Source organism: Vulpes vulpes, chromosome 16, assembly GCF_048418805.1.
Source record: "Vulpes vulpes isolate BD-2025 chromosome 16, VulVul3, whole genome shotgun sequence".
Classification (NCBI taxonomy): Eukaryota; Metazoa; Chordata; class Mammalia; order Carnivora; family Canidae; genus Vulpes; species Vulpes vulpes.
Window position 1 is genome coordinate 39,006,346 of NC_132795.1, and position 22,520 is coordinate 39,028,865.

Here is a 22,520-nt window from a genome sequence, read left to right on the forward strand (position 1 = left end):
AGGAATGCTTCCAAATTTTTCATTCTACAAGGCTGGCATTACCTGGATACCAAAAACCAAGACCACCACCCTCCCATACCTGTGCACATGCATGCACATGCACGCGTGCGCACGCGCGCGCGCGCACACACACACACACACACACAGATTATAGGCCAGTATCCTTAATGAACATAGATGCAAAAATTCTCAACAAAATATCCGTAAACTGAACTAAGAAATACATTAAAAAAAAAAAATCATACACCATGGTCAAGTATCCATGGAAGCAAGTATGGTTTAAGGCCCGCAAATCAATCAACATGATATACCACATCACTAAAAAGAAAGATAAGAATCAGGGGTGCTGAGTGTCTCAGTTGGTTAAATGTCTGCCTTTGGCTAAGGTCACGATCAAAGTCAGATGATCATTTCAGCAGATGCAGAAAAAGCATTTGATGAAATTCAACATCCATTTATAATAAACTCAACAAAGTGGGTATATAGGAAACGTTCCAACATAATGAAGGCCATGTATGACAAAACCACAGCTAATGTCATAGTCAATGCTAATAAGTGGAAAGCTTCTCTCCTAAGATCAGGAACAAGACTAGGATGCCTACTTTTGCCACTTTTATTCAACATAGGATTGGAAGTCCTAGTCACATCAGACCAGCAAAAGAAATAAAAGGCATTCAAATTAGAAGTGAAGGAAGTCAGCGAAGGACAAATACCATACGATTTCACTTCTATGCACAATCTAAAAAAATCTGAGTGAACAGAAACAGACTCCTAGAGACAGAGAACAATCTGGTGGTTGTCAGAAGGAGGATGGTGAGGGGGTGGATAAAATAGGGAAAGGGATAAAAAGGTACAAACTACCAGTTATTATATAAATAAGACACAGGGATGCAGTGTGCAACATAGGGAATACAGTTATTAATGTAGTAACTTTGTATGGTGATGGAAGGTAGCTAGATGAACTGTGGTGATCTCTTTGTTTCCTATGTAACTGTTGAACACTATGCTGTACACCTGAGACCAATGTAATATTGTACATCAGCTATATTTCAATTAAAAAAAATTGTACTTGAAAGGAAGGGTTCCTGAATTAAATGAAAAGAATGGGAGACCTATTTTAATCGGTATAAAGAGGCTTCCAAAAGGTTTCAAGATTCCAAAATAGCCTCACTAAAAGATTCATTTCAGAAGACCAAGGAAACATGAAAGACAGAGAGGTATCTAAAATAAAAGATAGGACTGACTCCTATGCTCCTCTCTATCCTCCTTAACGTGAGTACTCTTGTGTTTACTAGTTCTGTCAAAAATGCCTTTCCACTCTGAGGAGACTATTAACCAGCTACCTTTACAAATAAAACCACCTAAAAAAAACAAAAACAAATAAAACCACCTGAGCGCGCCTGGATGGCTCAGTCAGTTGGGTCTGCTTTTGGCTCAGTTCATGATCCTGGAGTCTCAGGATCGAATCCTGAGTTGGGCTCCCTGCTCAGTGGGGAGTCTGCTTCTGTCCCTCACCCCACTCACGTATGTGCATGCGCTCTCTCTCAAATGCATAAGTAAAATTAAAACAAAACACAACCACCTCAGGTTGCAAGTGATCCTTCTCAGGTCTCTCTCACTTCTTGGTCAAAGACTGAGTTAAGGGCCATAGCTAAAAGAACTTCCTAAACCTCAGGAAGAAAATCCGAGTTTTCTGAGGGGTTTAGAATCATTATGAGGGTCTATGACCTCAGGCTGCTAGAGATTTATCAGCTTGTACACATGTTGGTAGAACCTCATGAAGGCCAAAAATGTATTTGGGAAGCAGAATGGCATAATCCTAAGGATGAAAAAAAAAAAAATCCTAAGGATGATATTCAAGATCCTCAATCACCAACACAGTCCTCTTATGGACCACAAAAACCTGGAAACATACAAACTGGTATTTTAACAGCCATTCCTACAGTCTTCCCTGTTACACTCATTGGTCTGTTATTCAAACATGAAAATAAAAGATGAATCTGCGGCAGAATCTGAAGCCTGTTTGGAGGTGTTCTTCCTATGTACTCCTGATTCCATACAATCTGCTCAAGCTGCCCTGTTTGTAAATGGATTATTTCCTAAAATGAATGGATTAATAAAAAAGCAGAAAACAGGATAAGAGGCCACCCGCGTGATTGAACTTGTGACCTCAGCCAAACACTTTGAAAAGATTTGGACCAATATCATAAACAAAGGTCTGCCAATCTAAGGGCCTTACTGGGTCTCCCACATCATACCCTTCTAGAAAAATCCATCATCAAATGGCTGGTCCAGAGCCAAATATCTCATTTGTAATCAACTGGGGCACTTTAGAGAAACTGTCCTCAAAGGCCCTACACAGATCTTCAATGTCCTCAAGAAAGAGCTCCTATATGGGCCATTCCCAAAACTGACAGGGCTCCAAGGGACCCTCCAGTAAACTGCTATCAGTAATACCCTTAAGCACCCAAGGGGAAAATAAAATTAATCAAGTACTTTGCTCAATTTTTATAGATACCAGGGCTATACTTTATATTTTAAATCCCACTCTTGGGGTACCTAGATGGCTCGGTAGGTTAAGCATAATTTTGGCTCAGGTCATGATCTCAGGGTTGTGGGATCGAGCCCCACATCAGGCTCTGCACTCAATGTGGAGTCGGCTTCGAATTCTCTCCTTCTGCACCCCCACCCTGCTTGCATATGTGCTCTTGAAAATCAATAAAATCTTAAAAAAAAAAACACAAAACAACAAACCCCACTCTCATAGCAACAAATCCCTTAAGAGTGAAAAGGTTTATTACTAGAGGTATCTAATAAAGACAGAATTTCTATCTTGATCAGTATAAATGACTTTGGGACCTTTTACTGCATTACAGCCCCAATTTATAGAGATCTGTCTAAATTAAAAGGGCTAAAAAATTTTGCTGCTAATGTGACCTCACTTTAGAATCTCCTGACCAACCTGAACCTGATCTGATGTTCCTTATAATCTGTCTTTGTCACAGATGAAGAATTGTTCCAACAGAAATCTCTTACTTTATTTTTTTTTAAAGATTTATTTATTTATTTATGATAGACATAGAGACAGAGAGGCGCAGAGACACAGGAGGAGGAAGAAGCAGGCTCCATGCCGGGAGCCCGACGTGGGACTTGATCCCGGGACTCCAGGATCGCGCCCTGGGCCAAAGGCAGGCGCCAAACCGCTGAGCCACCCAGGGATCCCCGAAATCTCTTACTTTAACTGAGATGCCTGAAAAATCTGTGGGCCACTTCAAATTCTGGCATTGGGAGAATAACAAATGCAGACCCTATAGAAATTCAGACAGATAGGATCAAACTTACTCCTGTATTGCCCCAATATCCATTAAGGCATGCACACCTTGCCCCAGGGTCGCTCATCCCCGGTTCCAGCCCCTGCAACATGCAGATTTTGCCAGTCTGGATACATGATGGTGAGGGGATGGCAATTTGTCTGGGACTTCAGAGTCATACTGAGTTATTCCCTATTTCCCAGTTCTTCCAAATGCAAACACCCTTTTGCCACAAGTTCTTCCAGACTCAAATGGTTCACTGTTGGAAGTCCTGTTTGGCCTTTTCAGCATCTCTGGAAACAGCCAATATCAATTTGCTTTTACTTGAAACAATCAATAATACACCTGGACAGGCATGCCTCAAGAATTCATCAAGGTCCCTTTCATCCCCATGTACTCCATCAAGATTTCATTATCCTCCAGTTCCCTGGGAGATCAATCCTTTTACAATATGCAGACCATCTCTTTCTATGCTCAGCTACCAAAGGTGTTTATAAGGATTCCATTTACCTGTAGCAATTAGCTGAAAAGGGACTTCCAAATCAAACTGCGGAAGCACAGAAGCAGGTGACATCAAAGTACACTGCTTCCCCCTGGATCAAGACTTCATACTTTAACTGAACATGAAAATTTTTTTCTTGGGACGTCTGGGTGGCTCACTGGTTGAGTGTCTGCCTTCAGCTCAGGGCATGATCCCAGAATCCTGGGATCAAGTCCCTATCAGGCTTCATGCATGGAGCCTGCTTCCCCTGTCTCTGCCTCTCTGTCTCATTCATAAATAAATAAATAAATAAAATAAATAAATTAAATAAATTAAATAAATAAATAAATAAATAAATAAATAAAAAAGAAAAGAAAAGAAAAGAAAAGAAAAGAAAAGAAAAGAAAAGAAAAAAATTTTTTTCCTTCTTCTTTTCTTTACTCTGGTCTTGGCCTGGAAAGATAATGCCTTTGATCTGTTATCTCCCAGGCCAGTCCTAAGGAAGATAACCTTTCAGACCGCTGGATTTATCATCAAAAATTCTAATCTATCCATGAGGCTAGAGATCCCATGGTCTTCCCTGTGACCAATTTCTCTTCTCTTCCCAATGTTACTACCCATCCCCCCACCCCTTTAAAAAGCTTTGACCAAGTTCAAATCTTATGGTTAGACTATCCTGTGCCTTTTTACCTTTCTCCATTTATAACTATTATGTGCTCAATCAGAAACAAGTATCTATGTAAATCTTAGTACACCTGCACCACCACGTTCTCATGATCACGTAGGTCATACCTGTTCCTTTTCAGGCAAAGATCTCATGAACAGCACACATCGTTGCAAAGCATTTAGAACGACTCTATTTCAAGCTAGGAGATTTTCTTCCCATCTGTGCTGAAAACCTAACTGACCCTGGCTTGATTGGGTAAATGTCACAAACTCTATAAATGAATCCATCAATACGACCACTTTAACCGAGACAGGGTTTGTCTTTTTCTGTGATTATCACTCTTCTTAGGCCTATGGATGCCTAGACAGCTGGCACATTGTTGTGCAATGTCTGAGGTTATCTGTGCCCCTAACTTTTTATAATGAACTAAGATACCTCATTTGTTGACTCCCTTGGGTTTATACATCAAGTTAGAAAGAAATTACCAGGAGACATTCATGACTCAGGATTCACCTCCTTTGGCAGGGGCATACTTGTCTTATTCTCAGAAAATATAAATTAGAATATGATTAGAAACTTCTCCTTAACTCAAAAATATTGCAGAATCCATAGCTAAGACAAAGCTGTCCAATAAAGATCCTTAGACTCTCTGGCCAAAATTGTTCTTGTTAATAGAATAGCCCCTGATTATATTTTGGCTGAACACAGAGGTGTCTGAGCTATGGCCAAAACCAACTTCTGTGCTGGATTAACACTTCTGGGGAAGCTGAAACTCAGTTGTGTAAGATTACTGAGTAAACCACTTAGCTCAAAAAGGTGACTCCTTCACCTGTGACTGATTTTGATTGGTCTGGGTCTTGGGGACTCCAAACATTGGAGTTAATTATGAGTTATTATGAATTAATCCTGTTCATAATAACAATAACAATCTTCCTGGTGCATTGTGCTTTCTCAAAAGCTTCAAGTGTGTGTTCATTGCCACTAACCATCAAGCAAATAACCTCCCCAAGATTGGAATGTCAGAAATGGGATGAAGAGAAGGACTGATTTAAAGATGGTCAAGCTGAAGTCATGGCTTGCGAGTATCAGAATAATAAGCAAAAGACATCATGACCTGTGCATACCACACAAAGGATGGACAAAAGCTGCGAGAACTAGAGCAGAAGCTGAGAGCAACACTGATGCCTTAAATTCTTATCACATCTCTCAGTTAAGCTGAGAGTCTGATCAAAAGGGAGTAAGCTGTTAAAAGAGATAATCGGCCCCAAATGGAGTCACTTGTGCTAAAGCCCACATCAGCAAACCAAAACTTAATACCTAACCTAATTACAGTTTCACCACCCCTCCCCCCCTTCACTCCTCCTTAATTTTTAATCAGTCAAGCTGGAATTACCCAGTCACTACTACTGAGGTAATCTGACCACTAGGCCCTTCCATTCCACTTAGGAGGCGACCTTGCCTGAAACAATTCATTCTTTGTTAATTTTTTCTGCTCCCTTTCTGCCTTTAAAAACCTTTGGTTTTTTAATAGCTTGGCGGAGCTCCTTTCTATCACCAGATGAGATGCTGCCCAAGTAATGAATCACTAAATGAAGCCAATTTGATCTCTAAATTTACTCAGTTGGATTTTTAACCGCAGTCTACCAGCAATCCCCCAGAGCTTGTTAGATATGCACAATCTCAGGCCCTACTCTCTCCTTGGCCCTACTCTCTCCTTAATGGGTAATGGGTCTGTGTTTTACTAAGATCCACTGGTGATTCATATGCACAGTAAAATGCGAGAAGCATCACTGAAACAGTGGTTCTCAAAGTGCTCCCTCAGCAGCATTAGCATCATGTGAAAACTTACTGCAAATGGAAATTATTAATTCCTAGTTGAGTTGGGAAACCATTTCTGGTGAATGCTAAGCTGCACTAAGGATGTCAGTGGACTCATCTGATGAGCACAGCAGGCATTAGGGAGAACCTGTACAAGGCCTAGGAATGCCACAGCTGCCTGGAAAGCGGGATGCAGAGAAAGGAATGCATCTCCTAACCTCTGGTCTATAGTGAATCCTGAACAACCCCATGCAGGTCAGGGGCTCAAGAAATCTAAGTCACAGGAGAGTTCAGAAGCCAACAGCTCCTCTGTAAGTACCCGCTATGCCAACTCTGAGCCATGGAAGCTGGGAGTCGGGGAACAGCTTATCTGTCTAGAGCAGCAGTCTCAAACCTTGCTACATATTAAAATCACTAGGGGAGGGGATCCCTGGGTGGCTCAGCGGTTTACGCCTGCCTTTGGCCCCGGGTGTGATCCTGAAGTCCCAGGATCGAGTCCCACGTCGGGCTCCTGGCATGGAGCCTGCTTCTCCCTCTGCCTGTGTCTCTGCCTCCCTCTCTCCCTCTCTCTGTATCTATCATGAATAAATAAAATCTTAAAAAAAAAATCACTAGGGGAGCTTTACAAGTCCCCAGAGCCAGGTTATATTCAATGTTAAGACTAATCAGAATCCTGGGAATGGGACCCAGGCAAAGTAAGCAGTCCCCACCCTTATCTGTGGGGGGTACATTCTAAGACCCGCCTCCATGGCTGCTGCAAACCATGGAAAGTACTGAACCCTAGGTATACCACTTGTTATTATACATACATACCTATGACAGTCTTATTTATAAGTAAGGCATAAGAGATTCACAATAAAATAGAACAATTATACTGTAAGGTATGTGAATGTGGTGTCTCTCTTGAAGTATATTTTGTACTGTATTCACCCTTCTTGCGATGTGAAATAAGATGACACAAGACACTGTGATGTATTACGGACACTGTAATGTCAGGCTACTACTGACCTTCTAACAACACTTCAGAAGAAAGATCATCTGCTTCCAGACCATGGGTAACTAAAACCATGGAAGGTGAAATCACAGATCAGGGGTGACTACTGTATTTTAGTTTCCCAGATGATACTATGTGGGACCAAGTTTGAGACTAATGGTCTGGAAGGGTCATTAAGCATTTTCTGTCAAAAGCCAGACAGTAAATATTTAGGGTCTATGGTTATATGGTCTCTACTGTAACTACTCAACTTTGCAGTTGTACCAGGAGAGTAGGCCTAGCCAATATATTCATGGAAGAATGTGGCTGTGTTCTAATAGAACACTATTTATGGAAATGTGGGTGGGCTAACTTTGGCCCATAGGGCCAAACTTTGATTGAAAGGTTCTGTATCTGTGCAATCAAAACAATGGCTTCTGAGCACTGGTTATGTGGCTAGTGACATGGAGGAAGTGAATTTTTCATTTGATTTTAGTTTATTTAAATAGCCACATGTGGCTGGTAGCTACTAACCAGGGCAGAGCTAGAGCTGTAATGGCAATGCAGACTCTGCTGCTCTGCAGAATACATCAGTACTTTCACTAGAATAACTTCCAAAACAAAACAGGAACAAGGAAAAGAACCGAGTCCTAATGGCACTTCCACAACTGTGCAGAGAAATTAACTACAGGGTACCCTCGAACACAGGGGTTAAGGGAATGTCACAACACCCTGCAAGGTCAAAAATCCGAATAGAACTTTTGACTCTCCAAAAACTTAACTGCTGACAACCTACTGTGAACTGAAAGCCTCCCTGATAACACAGTTGATTAACACATGTCTGGTGTATGTATTATATACTGTATTCTTACAGTAAGTGAGCTAGAGAAAAGAAAATATCTTAAAAATCATGAGGGAGAGAAAATATATTTACGGTACTGTAACTTCCCACACCGGTAAGTTTGTCTTCTGGTTTACAAGATGATCTCTTTCATGCCTACATTAATACCGTCTTACATGATACAAGGCACTGCGCGTCTTATATATATGGCCAGCACTAGATATGAAAAATGAAAAAAACATGAAAAAGAAACTCATGTTTATTTACAGATATAATGATTCATGTGCTGGTAACAAAGAAGCAGAAATATGGTTGCTTTTGATGGTAACCTAGTGTAGGTGACACAACTGCTTCATGGTAGCCTAGCTTAATGAATGGTTATAAAAATTTTTATGGCAAAAGAAATTTATGGCACACAGTGTTATAGTCATATTCATAACACAGCACTGGAAACATTATTACATTAAAAAATTCTTACCGGTGATGATAGGCTGATTCTCAGTTTCTCCAATTATGAGAGAGCAAGAGAGCCATAGTGCACAGTAATGTAATTCTTTGAAAGCAAAAACAGTAAGCAAACTAACACATTAATTTTATATTAAATACAAAATTACCTTACGCCTATGTAAGGATAGGCTATCCACTTCCGTACAAGTCTTGTAGACAGTGTTCTACATGGTGAATACTGGGCAATGATGCTGCTGATACAGTTCTTGCCATACAGTTATTATATTCTTTTTTTTTTTAATTTTTATTTATTTATGATAGTCACACAGAGAGAGAGAGAGAGGCAGAGACACAGGCAGAGGGAGAAGCAGGCTCCATGCACTGGGAGCCCGACGTCGGATTCGATCCCGGGTCTCCAGGATCGCGCCCTGGGCCAAAGGCAGGCGCCAAACCACTGCGCCACCCAGGGATCCCCAGTTATTATATTCTTAAACACAAAGACACAGACCTAAGTATTAACTGTACGACATGATGACTGTTCAACTATTAAACAATCCACCATAAACGTCCTCATCCTAGTCATCTTGTTGACTAGGCTGAGGAGGAAAAGAAAGGGTCGGTCTCACTGTCCCAGTGTTGGCAGAGGAGGGAGGGGAGGCAGGAGCACTCAGTGTAACTTTACAAAATAAACATCCTAATTTTTGTCTTTTTTGCCTTTTCATTTCTCTAAAAATGTTTCCATATGGTACCAATCCTTCTTCTACTGATTGACATAGAAGGGTCCTGTCACTAAAGAAGTTAAAAGCAGTCTTGAATAATCAAAACCCTTCTGCCAGATTGTCTGATGTCAATTCTCCAAGATCCGTATCTTGAAATCCTTTAACACCCCCATGTACTTTTTGCCATATCCATAATTTCTTTCACAATTTCCTCTATTGTTAAGTCTCGTGAAGTTAGGCACATCTGGACACACTTTTCTCCAGCAGGAATTTATTGTTTTGGCCTCGATGGCTTTCTATAACAACATCTTCAATGGTGTAATCTTTCCAGACTTTCATGATATTCTACTAGTAGGCTTCTCTTCCAGTGTTGACAATCCTTTCCATAGAGTACTGTATGTAATGAGCCTTATAGGTTTTTATGACCCTTGACCTAGAAACTGAATTAGAGACACTGTGTTTGGGGGCAAGGTTCTGGGTGGGCATCTTCACTGTCCAATGTCAAAAGGACTTTAAAAGGCAGTGCCTTATTGGCAATGTATTTTCTCCTGACTTCAGGAATAAAACATTGATCCAGAAAATGGGTTCCTCACTGTCCAGGTCTTCTTATACAACCAAAAGACTAGCAGCTGGTATTTACCTTTTCCCTTAATGGCTCAGTAGTCCCGATATAAATCCAACTGCATGTGCACAAAATAGGAGGAGTTAGCCTCTCCCTTTCTGCCTTCAGTCTTGATGTTTGCTTCTCCTCCTTACTAATAAATGTCCTTTGTAGCATTTTTCTCCAGAATAGGGAATTCCTTTTTTTTAAAAATAATTTTTTATTGGTGTTCAATTTGCCAACATACAGAATAACACCCAGTGCTCAACCCGTCAAGTGCCCCCCTCAGTGCCCGTCACCCATTCACCCCTACCCCCGCCCTCCTCCTCTTCCACCAACCCTAGTTCGTTTCCCAGAGTTAGGAGTCTTCATGTCCTGTCTCCCTTTCTGATATTTCAGAATAGGGAATTTCTATTTGCATTAAAAACCTGTTCAGGCAGACATTCTCAATGATTTTCTCTTTCTTTTCTTTTCTTTCTTTCTTGCTTTCTTGCTTGCTTTCTTGCTTGCTTGCTTTTATTTGAGAGCGAGCACGAGCCAGGTTGCGGGGGTGGGGTGCGGGGAAGGGAGAAGTGGACTCCCTGCTGAGCAGGGAGCCTGATGCAGGGCTTGATCCCCAGACCCTGAGATGAGATGAGCTGAAGGCAGATGCTTAAACAAATGAGCCACCCAGGCGTCTCTCAAGGGTTTTTTTTTTTTTTTTTCTTTTTTCCTTTTTTCTTTTTTTTTTCTCAAGGGTTTTCTTAATGGCATCTGGGAAACTCATCCATTGCCTCTTGGTCAACAGAAGCTGCTTATTCTGTTACACTGACATTTTTTAAACCAAACTACTTTCTCAAATTATCAAACCGTCCTTTGTTGGCATTAAGTTCTCCATCTTTAGATCCTTCATCTTCCTTTTGCTTTAAGTTCTCATATAAGGACTCTGCTTTTACTTAAATCATATTAGAATCTATAGGTATGCCTTTCTTATAGCAATCTTGCTTCCACATGAAAGCTACATTTTCAATACAAGATAAAAAGATATTTTGCAAAGAGTGTAAGGTTTTCATGCCTGTTGGCATAGCTACAGTGATGGCTTCTTGAATTTCCTTTTTTTTCCCCCCACAGTGGTCTTCATGCTGGACTAATTTATCTTGAAATGGTGAACAACCACAGTGGCAGACCTCAATCTACAGTACATATCAAGCAATTCAACTTTTTATGATGTCATGACTTTTCTCAGCTTCTTGGGAGCATTTCCAGCATCCCCAGTGGCATTTTGCATGGGTTCCATGGTGTTATTCAAGGCTCATGGTATTGCAGAAAATACAATGAAAAATACACAAGAACCAGAAGAGATAATTTTTTACCATGATCCCCAATTTATTGGAGAGACAAGCCATTCATGCAGAGATGATTAGCATCACATGGGATTTTAAGCAGCTACAACACTTAAACTCAGCAATTGGAGGCGGCTAGGAAATTACACAGTATGTACTGCAGTTAATTTTATGCAGTTATGACTTAATACTACATTGTTTATTTATATTTCTCTTGACTGAACAGTGCCGTGTATATTCTGTGTAAGTTTTAACTTTCTACTAACTTTTTAACTTTTTAACTTTCTACTTTTATGCATTTGTGACATATCTTTCTTATTTTTTCAATTCTTCTAAGCTATGTGGTATGTCTGCTAGTTTTTAAAAATTGTCACATATCTCCAAAAAAGTTTTCCAATGTTTATCAAAAAATATTTGCGTGTAAGTGGACTCACACAATTTACACCCATGTCATTCAAGAATCAACTGCATAGTAGTTTACTGTGTAATGCATAGTAATTTCACTTCCATAGTGAAGATTTGTTTTCCTAACTAGAAATAAGTAAGGCACATAGAATAAAATTTGCATGAGGAACATTAAAAGATATAAATTTTCCTCTTACTGGACCTACAGATTCAACGCAATTCCAACCAAAAATCCAACATGAATTTTCAGTTAATTTTAAAAGCTGTTTTCAAAGTTTATATGGAAGAATGGTAGCCAGGATCCCTACAAGGACAGAGAGGTTTGCCTTTATAAAGATTTAATTACACAGCTTTATAATAAGACAAAATGATACTGGTAAAAAGGATAGACAGACTTGTGGAACAGAAAAGACAACCAAGTAGATATGGAGAAAAAAATGAGATTGGATTTCTGACTCATACTATACCAGAAAATGGTTTCTAGATACATCGAGAACTTTCATGTAAGAGGTAGAAGTACAAAGCTATTCCAAGAAAACCTAGGAGAATTGTTTTTTGATCTCAAGGATCAGAAGCAATTTTATAAACAAGATACAAAGAACACAAACCATAAAAGAGATGATTTATACATTTAACTCCTGTGTTCTCATATCTTTTTAAAGATTTTATTTATTTATCATGAGACACACAGAGAGAGAGAGAGAGAGGCAGAGACACAGGCAGAGGGAGAAGCAGGCTCCCTGCAGGGACTATGATGTGGGACTCGATCCCAGGACCCCAGGATTGCAGACACTCAGCCACTAAGCCACCCAGGTGCTCTGTGTTCTCTTATCTTAATGTAGAGAAAAGACAAGTCACAAACAGGGAGAACAGGATGGGCAATAAGCAGCACTTCACGAGGGAAGCAATACAAAAAGCTTAAGTGAAAAACTGATTCACTGATCAAAAACTCAGTTAAGGGGTGCCTAGGTGGCTCAGTCAGTTAAGCATCTGCCTTTGGCTCAGGTAATGATATTGAGGTCCTGAGATCAAGCCCCACATCAGGCTCCCTGCTCAGTAAGGAATCTGCTTCTTCCTCTCCTGCCCCTCTACCCACCACCCCCTGCTCATCTCTCTCCTGTTCTCTCAAAATCTTTAAAACCTTCAATTAAAAAATGGGCAGAGGATTCGAATAAATATATCTCCAAAGAAGATACACAAATGTCCGATAAACACAGAAGATGTTCATTATCATTACTCATTAGGAAAATGCATTATCAAAACCACAATGAGATACTACCTTGTACCCACTACAATGTAATAGAATGACAGTTACCAAGTGTTGGCAAGGATGTAGAAAATTTTGAACTCTTGTGCACTGTTGGTGGGAATATATAAAATTGTGCAGTTGCTTTAGAACAGTCGGACAGTTCCTCAAAAGTTAAACATACATTACCATACAACCTAGCAATTCTATGAGGTATATAGGTTATGTACCCAAGAAAACTGAGAACATTTGTCCACACAAACACTTGTATACAAGATGTTCTCAGCTGCATTACTCATAATAGCAATAAAGGGAAAACAACCTACCGAGAAATGGATAAACAAATGTGGAATATTCATACAATGGAGTATTATTTGGTAATAAAAAGGATGAAATACTGATACATGTTACAACACGGATGATTTCTCAAACCTTATTCTTAGTAGAAGCTAGTCACAAGAGGCTACAGATATGCAAGATTCTGTTTATACAAAATGTCCACAATAGACAAATCTACAGCACTAGAAAGTAGATCAGTGTTTGCCTGGTGCTGGGAGAGGGAGCAATGGGGGACAGACTGCTAATGTATCTGCAGATTCTTGTTGGGATGCCGAAAATACTCTAAATTCATATTACGTACGGTGGCACAACTCTGAATATGTCAAAAACTACTTGAATTACAAACTTTAGTGAATTGTATGAATTAAGTGAATTAAAAACTGTTTAAAATGATTCATCTCATCAATAAACAAGGAAATGCATGGTAGGACCAAATGGAATTTTGGTCTTTTCTACCAGCTAGATGGGCAAAAATTAAGTTGTCTGAAAGTTTCTTATAGAGAACAAGGGAAATTCTCATACACTGCTCGTGGGAGTGTAAATTGATGACCATTTTATAAAAATAACTTGGAAATATCTGTAGAAATGAACAATGTGCAGTTCCTGTACCTCGGTATACACACATGTACACTGAAAGACATGTATAAAAAGGCTCTAATGGCACTGTTCCTAAAACAAAACTAGGACAACAGAAAGGTCTATTGACTGACAAGAAAACAGATAATTAAGTTCTGTGCGTTCATACAATGGATTATTAGGCATCTGTGAACATGTGAACATGAACATAGAATAATAAATTCTAACAGATTGACAAATCAATAATAGTCACCTATAATGAATCACCATAAATGGCTATCGTATTTTAATATTGATCCTTTCAAGTGAATATTGATCCTTTCACAGATCCTTAGTTCTGTGCGGTGCGAGGCACACAGTAGATACTCAAGTATTTCCTGAGTTAATTTTCTTTAGAATGAATTTCCAGATGGAACCGCTTAATATATGTATTCTTTTTTTTTTAAGATTTTAATTTTTTAGAGATTTACTTATTTGAGAGAAAGAACAGGGGGAGGGACAGAGGAAAAGGGAGAAACAGACTTTCCACTGAGCACAGAGCCCTACATCAAGCTCAATCCCAGGACCCTTAGTTCATGACCTGAACCGAAATCAAGATCTGGTCATTTAATTAAGTGAGCCATCCAGGCGCCCCTAAGATTTTATTTTTAAGTAATCTCTACACCCAGCATGGAACCTGAACCCACAAGCCCAAGATCAAGAATCATATCCTCTACCAACTGAGCCAGCCAAGTGCCCCTTAAGATATGAATTCTAAAGTGAAAGGTCTTGTCAAATTAGCCTCCTGATAGCTCATACTGATTACACTTTAATGAACCCAGACTGAGTAGTTTTCATTTTCTCAGACTCAGTATAAACCTTTTTAGTCTTTGCCAGTTCTGAAGGCAATAAAGGCCTCCTTCAGTTAAGCATTTCTTTGATCAGCTCTTTTTGCATTCACTGCGGCCATTTCTAAATCCTCTGTGAGTTGATTAGTTCCTTTCTTTTTTGCTCATTTTTCTACTGGGATATTAAGCTTTGCTTTCTAGGAACTCATCTATTATGACCAAGTACCCTTTTTCATATATGTCTCAAATATTTTCCCATTTGTCACCTGCCCTCACTTTGTTTAGGATAGGTTTTTAGGAGGGGTAAAGAGAAAGAAGGGAGGATACATATCTGTTTATATGTGGTCCAGTCTTTTAGACGACTCCTTCCCACCACAGAGAAAAATTCTTTCTCTGTTCCCCAAATTTCATAGTTTAAAATTTAAATTTTTAATTCTAAATTTGTACAATGTGGAATTTATTTCAGAGTCTTGGCTCAGGCATGATTGAGGGCTTTATACTCACCAAAATGGGCAATAAAGACATCCCATCCATCTGTGTCTTATTCAGGTTATATCCAGCAATATCCAAAATAGTAGGACCCAAGTCAATGTTGGCAACGAGCATCTATGAGAATGTGGAAAAAACAAGATATCTAATACACAGTTGGTCTGGCTTTCCTTTTCTATCTATAATAAAGCTCTTCGCCCCACCCCATGAGACAAACTATTATTTACTATTATTATTATTTTTTGTACAGTCCCGACTTACTGAGGTGTTACTGATTCATTGATTCAAATATAGTAATTCAAAAAACAAAACATAAAGGTTTATAAGACTTGTAATACATGCCCCTGGGAAGTTGTGTACCTATTCAACCCATACTGTTATTGATCAAAACATTTTTCGAAATTTCTTTGGGACTGCCTGAAGTCTGATGGATCAGGAGAAAATGTTGGGCTAGTTATTTTATACAAAGTATTTACAGCCTGTATTTCTACAGTTCACTAAACTTGATTTCAAATGGGCTCCTGATATTTTTGAAATCCTAGAAGGCTGAATGATTCTTACCAAGGAGGATATTAGCCCTTTTTTTAGTTTCTCAAAGTAATAACACTACTAAAAAATGTTTGCAATACCGGGTAGAAGAGGAGGATTAAAAAAAAATGTCTGCAAATGGCTTTGGAGACTGGAGAAAACTCATTCCAACACTGCATCGATAAAAGTTTCCTTAAAGAGCACAAAATTTAGATGTGCTAAATAAACTCTAGAAATTAAGGTTACTGTCCTGCATTTATGCCTGGCCTTATTCCTTTCATTTATGAGATGATTTTCCTTCTATATACAAATCCTGTTTGGGACTTAAACCAGTAGAGTCCTATAGAAATATAATGGGACCACATATGTAATTTAAAATTGTCCAGTGACCACATAAAGTCAAAAGAAAAAGGGGCAGAAATTCACTATGTATATTTAACTTGATATGTCAAAAATGGCACTATTTCAAATGTAAGCAATATAAAAAACTTAATGAGATTTTATCTTTTATTTTTGAACTAAGTCTTTGAAATCTGGAATGTTATAATTAGAAGACATCTCAGTTTGGACTATCCCATATGTTTTGGCTCAACAGGCACGGTAGCTGGTGGCCACTGTAGTGTAGTGCAGACATACATAGGACCTAAGCATACACTTAAAGTCATTTAAATCACAGGTTAGTAAAAAAGCTTTCAGAGTGGTGAAGACAACCCACCAGGGAAACCAGGGGAACTAATGTTTACTGAGCATCTATTCTGGGCCAGTCCTTATGGTTTATCCGTTAATCCTCACCATGACCCTAGGATGCAGTATTTCCATTTTACAGATGAGGAAATGAAAGAGAAGTAACAGAAACAAAATCAATGGCTTAAAATTGAAAAGCTACCATTTACTGAAAGGATTTAACAGTCTTCAGGACTATTGAGAAAACTCAGAGCATCTTAGGCAAGGCCAAGGGGAGATTAAAAAAATAAAACTTAACTCAGGAACTTTTCATTTAAAAACAAAATCAAAAGCACAGACATAAAAGGCAAGAATACATCTTTAGAGCACTATTCATCAGGGGTCAGGTTTCCTGGCAGCTACGATGGCTCTTATAAGGCACAATAATAAACTTATCTGGGAAAAAATAAATAAATAAAAATAAAAAAATAAACTTATCTGGGGTCTGAATCAATTAGGGTAACCTTGCAGCTGTCAGAAATTATTCAGTGGCAAGCCTCTCATAGGAAAAGCAATCCTCTCTTACCTTTATACTTAAGTGATAAAAGTGAGAAAATTAGAATTAGATTTCTAATTCTAGATTAAAGGATTAGAATGGATACTATGGGCCCATGATCATAATGACTTCTAGAGACACTAGTAAGTAATTCAAATTCCTAAAATGGTACTGCTTTTATCACTAAGTATAAAAGTTACTGAGAAAACCCCCACAAAAACGTTGTCTCTAGGGATTATACAGGACCCAGAGTAAGAGATATCTTCCTAATTCCAAGTCTCCCAGGCAAGCTGAGCCACTTTGAATATAGTTCACAGAACAGGTATGAATACAGAAAAGATCACACAGGCAAGAAGAGACAAGCAGAGACAATCTCCAGAATCAGATCAAGGTAATAAGACCCTGATGTGTCGCTAAAAGATCTTCAGTCAGGTCTAGAATATGAATGAAGCCAGATCCACAGGTATTACTAAGATCCAAACTGTCCAAAGCAGTTTTATAAGAAAAAAAAAAAAAAAAAAAAAAAAAAGGAAACACCAAAATAACAAAACCCACAGACATAAAATGGTGACTGCCTATTTCACCAGGAGTTGCCTCAAGAGCCATCAGCTGTATGATGGGAGGCTCTCTCCAATGGCAGTCCCCTCTATGAGGGGTAAGGTCTGTAAGTTTCAGTACGAGTCAAGATCACTAAGATTTGTCCCAACTACCATAAACACTATCCCAGGACTCTTTGTTCCCAGATATCTGCAATAATAACATTTTCCCTAAAAATAACAAATTCTCTTCCCTTCTAGGCTTTGGTTTGAATAAGAAGAATCTCAAAATTAGAATGCTAGGTCAGAAGATAGGAGACTTCTAGTGGATACGGAGTATAAGTTAAGAACTCACAGAGAGGGCAGCCTGAGTGGCTCAATGGTTTAGTGCCGCCTTTGGCCCAGGGCGTGATCCTGGAGACCTGGGATCGAGTTCCACATCGGGCTCCCTGCATGGAGCCTGCTTCTCCCTCGGTCTCTCTCATGAATAAATAAATAAAATCTTTTTAAAAAAATAACTCAGAGATTTCTAACTGTCTGGTTTTTACAAACAAGAATTAGAATGGATACTACAGACCCATGATCATAAGGACTTCTAGAAATACTAGCAATTCAAGTTCCTAAAATGGTACTGCTTTTACCACGAAGTATAAACTTAAAGATTCATTTATGGATTGGGACTTTTTGAAAAGCACTAACAAGACCAAAAGTAAATTATTTCATAAACCACAGGCTCCCAGATGTTTGGGAATGTTCTCAGGATTTATGTATGTAGGTATTCTCATCAAATAAAACCTCTTAGAAAATTCTGGGGCATGATATCAAGAGATATCGTGCCTTGGAGCTGCTCGTTAGCTCTAGAAGAATGACAGCGCTACAGAATTACTGAGAAAAAAATAAGACTGCTCTCAGCAGGATACATCAGGTTTCCAAATAGACATTTAAGCCTTGATCTTAAAGAATTCATGTAGAGGGATCCCTGGGTGGCACAGCGGTTTGGCGCCTGCCTTTGGCCCAGGGCGTGATCCTGGAGACCCGGGATCAAATCCCACGTCGGGCACCCGGTGCATGGAGCCTGCTTCTCCCTCTGCTTATGTCTCTGCCTCTCTCTCTCTCTCTCTATGACTATCATAAAAAAAAAAAAAAAAGAATTCATGTAGAGTTACCAAAGGAAAGACTCCAAGCACAGCGGAAAATCCATGTGGTGAAAAGCAGTGGAACTGCCTAAGAAGACAGAGGACTCCCCACATCTAGGGCTACTTCACCTGGATTAATGCCCTACAAGGAAGAAGCCAGGGTGTCACCAAGTTACACTGGAGAATTTTCCACTTAACCATTCTCCCACTTTCACATAGGGAAACTAGGCTTATTCGGCCTGTCTTAAAGCCAATATGCTGTCTTCTTGGCCCCCTAGTACAGTTCTATTTCACCCAGATCATGCTGGGTCATTTTTTTCCCTACTAACCTTTTTCTTTCTTAAAACTCTTTTTGAAGAATTTCTACCACCAAATCTAAAGCTAGATTAACTTCCAGTCAGGGGGGAAACCTCGATAAGCCAGTGTTTGGCATCCACACAAACCACCTGCTTTTGCTCTCTAACAGCTAACACAAAGCTAAGCCCGCTGGTCAAAACAGGTCCTGTTTGGGCCGTCATCTTTTGACAGCTCAGCTTATTATGCCCAACTCATAACCCCGTGCCACTCGCATAGGACAACTGGCGCTGAGACGGCTATGCTGCCAATACATGAAGATTCACCCATCTCTGACGTTTTTTTGTGCTAGGTGGAGGCCGAGCATTTCACACTTCTCAAGCTACATCTGTCAGCACAGCAGCGCAACACACATGGATTTTGAGAACAGACACTCTTAATTTTCAGTCCTGGTTCTGCCACTATGTGACCCTGGTGGTGATAATTCAAGCAACATGGATGTCTGATGTTTATTAAGGGCTGGGTATTCTAAGCTTAGCCATTGAGGAATTCCTTTTAGCACAAACCCAGTAGGGTGTGATAAGTGTGAGGCCCACCAGGAACACGGGAAGAGCACCTACTCCAAGTGGGGGCAGGGGTCTGTAGTGACTTTCCAGACAGAAGCCCACAACCAAAGCTCTAAAGGACAATCGGTGAGGAGGAAGGGGCATGGGAGGGGGAAGCAATCTAAACAGAAAGAGCAATCAGCCATACAAAGGCCAGGTGAGAGAGATGGTTCCCTTAGAAGTGAACTACTGAAAGTAGTTCAGTACAGTTGCCACATTCTGTTCCCTGAACAAGCCAAGCTCATTCTCAGATCTGTGCCTTCACATTTATTGTTCAGCTCAGAATGCCCTCCCACAGATCTCTGTGGGACTAAATCCTTCTCAACACCAAGGTCTCCTTTCAAATGCCTCAGAGGCTTTCACTGACAACTGTAGCTAAAATATCTGGCTCTCCTGACATGTTAAGAACCAATCCTCCTTTGGATGCTGTGTATCCAAGGCTGCTGGCACAAGAAGATACTTAAATGTTTCCTGAGTTATACTATAATGGTTAAGTATAGACTCTGCAGCCAGACTGATACTTTTTAGCTACATTATCTTGGGCAAATCATTTAACTCCTGTACCTCAGGGTCCTCATCTGTAAAATGGGGATAACAATATCTTTTTGGGAGGGGGCAGGGTGACAACAGTACCTATATCTTATACTGTTGTGAAGTTAAATGAGTTGATATAGCTAATACACTTAGAACAGCACCTGTCACAAGCTAAGCATCCAATAGATATTTTGATATTGTTGATTATATAGATATATTTTTTAAAGATTTTATTTATTTATTCATGAGAGACACAGAAAAAGAGGCAGAGACACAGGCAGAGGGCTCCTGCATGGAGGAGCCGGGTCTCAACTCCGGGTCTCCAGGATCACACCCTGGGCTGAAGGTGGCACTAAACCACTGAGTCACCCAGGCTGCCTTAAATATTATATAGATATTATTATTGAAATGGTTTCCTAAGAACCAGGTTTTATTTAGACTGTTTATAGGTGAACTTTTCTGATGTTAACATTTACATGCCACTGTTATCTTGAAGACAAAAGGAACAGTCTGTTCGATGGGCAGCTCGCTGACACATTCCATTCTATTCTCATTCAGCCTCCTTCCCTACACTGGTTAAAAGTGGCCCTAGGTAGCCCTGCTCCTTGGAAATGCAGAGCTGCTGACACGTTCTCTTGAGTCAACTCCCAACACCAAGATCAATATAACACTTTTAGACTTAATGGTCCTCCAAACCCACCTATGCCCTTTGAAGGAGAGGCCCATTTACAGGGTATTGAATTTATAGTGGGAAGTGACTGGCTTTAGAAATGTAGGTTATTTATTTTTAAAAAGATTTTATTTATTTATTCATGAGAGACACAGAGAGTGAGAGAGGCAGAGACACAGGCAGAGGGAGAAGCAGGCTTCGTGCAGGAAGCCCAGTGTGGGACTCAATCCTGGGACTCCAGAATCACATCCTGGGCTGAAAGCAGGCGCTAAACCGCTAAGCCACCCAGGGATCCCCTGTAGCAGGTCTTAAGAGAAAAAGAAAACTCAAAGGGAAATTATGAAGGCCATTTTACCTTTCTGAAAGAATTTCAACAGAATTCTATCATGAGCATTACAAAAGGATATAAGTGAATTGCAGACTTTTAAACAAAGTAAACATTAAACCCCAAAATTAAACTGAAGTACCCAGTATACCCAGAAAGTCTGGCCCATTTTTCAATTTTAGCTTAAATGACGTATTTGCTCATTTTTTTTGTCTCACAGAGCTGGGACTGATTTGTGTTATCAGAAAAGAGAACATAACTAGTAGAGTTTATCAATTCTTATCTTCTAAGCATTAGACCGAAGTGTTTTGGTTCAGAGTGCCCACAATCTCCAGGAACAAAGTGCCTCAATATTAGATTATAAGTTTGGAAAAAGACACGGAAATCAAATGGAAATGGCAACATTTCCAAAAGAAAAGTGGTATATTATGATACTTTTGGAGAGAGAATCAGTAAAACAGAAATGCATTAGTAGGAAGAGTCCCAAAAGAGAGGGATGAAATCCTCAGAAGACATGCTTTCTATAGCCTTATACTCAAAGTGGAGTCAGATCGGCAGCAGCTATCAGCTGGGAGGTCAGAAATGCAGACTCAGAATCTGAATTTTAACAAGGACCCAAGGGGATCCGCCTAAGGAGCTCTGACCTACAGGGTAGTAGGCACCAAACTGGGTGGCCACTCAGAATCATCTGTGATTGAAGGAAAAAAGCAGAGGCTGGGTCCCCATTTTAGTCCAAGTGAGTCCATTAGAACCATTCTGGATGTTGAACCTTTCACAGTTTCAGAAGGTGATGTTGATGAGGACCACGGTCGAGTCACTGCTTCAAGGTCAAGTAAAAACTACTTATAGTGATATGATACTTATACTGATATGATATGATACGCATATGGGAGGAGGGGGGAAATACAGTTAATAGAACGTGGCCAAGGGTTAAAAAAATAAAAATAAGAAAGGAAACCAGTATTTCCAAGGCTTATATATACACACTTACAAGATCTTAAGCCATCTGACATCTGATATGTCATCCTCATATGAGGAGAAATCTAGTCAGCCTCCTTTCCAGCCTTCGTTTCTCAGGCAAGTGCTACCTGTAAACACCATCAGTTTCTCAGGCACCTACCCTGCTTGTCTGATTTGGTTTGATCCCAGGTCCTCGAACCAGCAGTGGAACTTTGATATCAAACTCATACAGCTGTCTTTTGTCTATTGGCAAAGAAAACTGTCCTGAAAACAAAATACAGAGGGTAAAGATGGAGCCAGGATAGAAATGTCACTCACACATTCATTCATTTAATCGATAATAAGAATGAAAACAACTTTGTTCTACTATTTATGGTGCCTTAATGGAAAGTTTACAATTGCTTGGGTTTCTTATTACTACAAGGCAGGATATGAGTTTATCATCTTTAAACAAATGCCTAGGGGAATTCCTCTGGTTTATGATAGGAGAAATTTGGCAAAAACAATGACTGGAAAGTACTGAAACACAAATACATAATTTATGGATGACACTCAATATGACCACAATTGAATGAGGTTACTCAGAAAAGTGTAAATAAAGGGACAAAAACATTTATCCAGGCTTTCTTATATCTGCATTTCAAGATAACC

The 22,520-nt window shown here is 39.6% G+C and overlaps 1 protein-coding gene across 1 annotated transcript in view; it reads right to left on the bottom strand.

Moving 5' to 3' along the window:
• GNS (glucosamine (N-acetyl)-6-sulfatase) overlaps positions 1-22,520 on the bottom strand; it is a 52,022-nt gene that overhangs the window by 12,935 nt on the left and 16,567 nt on the right. The window contains exons 9-10 of the mRNA XM_072742095.1: positions 22,030-22,133; positions 15,078-15,179 (exon numbers count right to left, since the gene is read on the bottom strand). Of these exons, the coding sequence (XP_072598196.1) occupies positions 15,078-15,179; positions 22,030-22,133 (206 nt within the window). The remainder of the gene's footprint in view (positions 1-15,077; positions 15,180-22,029; positions 22,134-22,520) is intronic.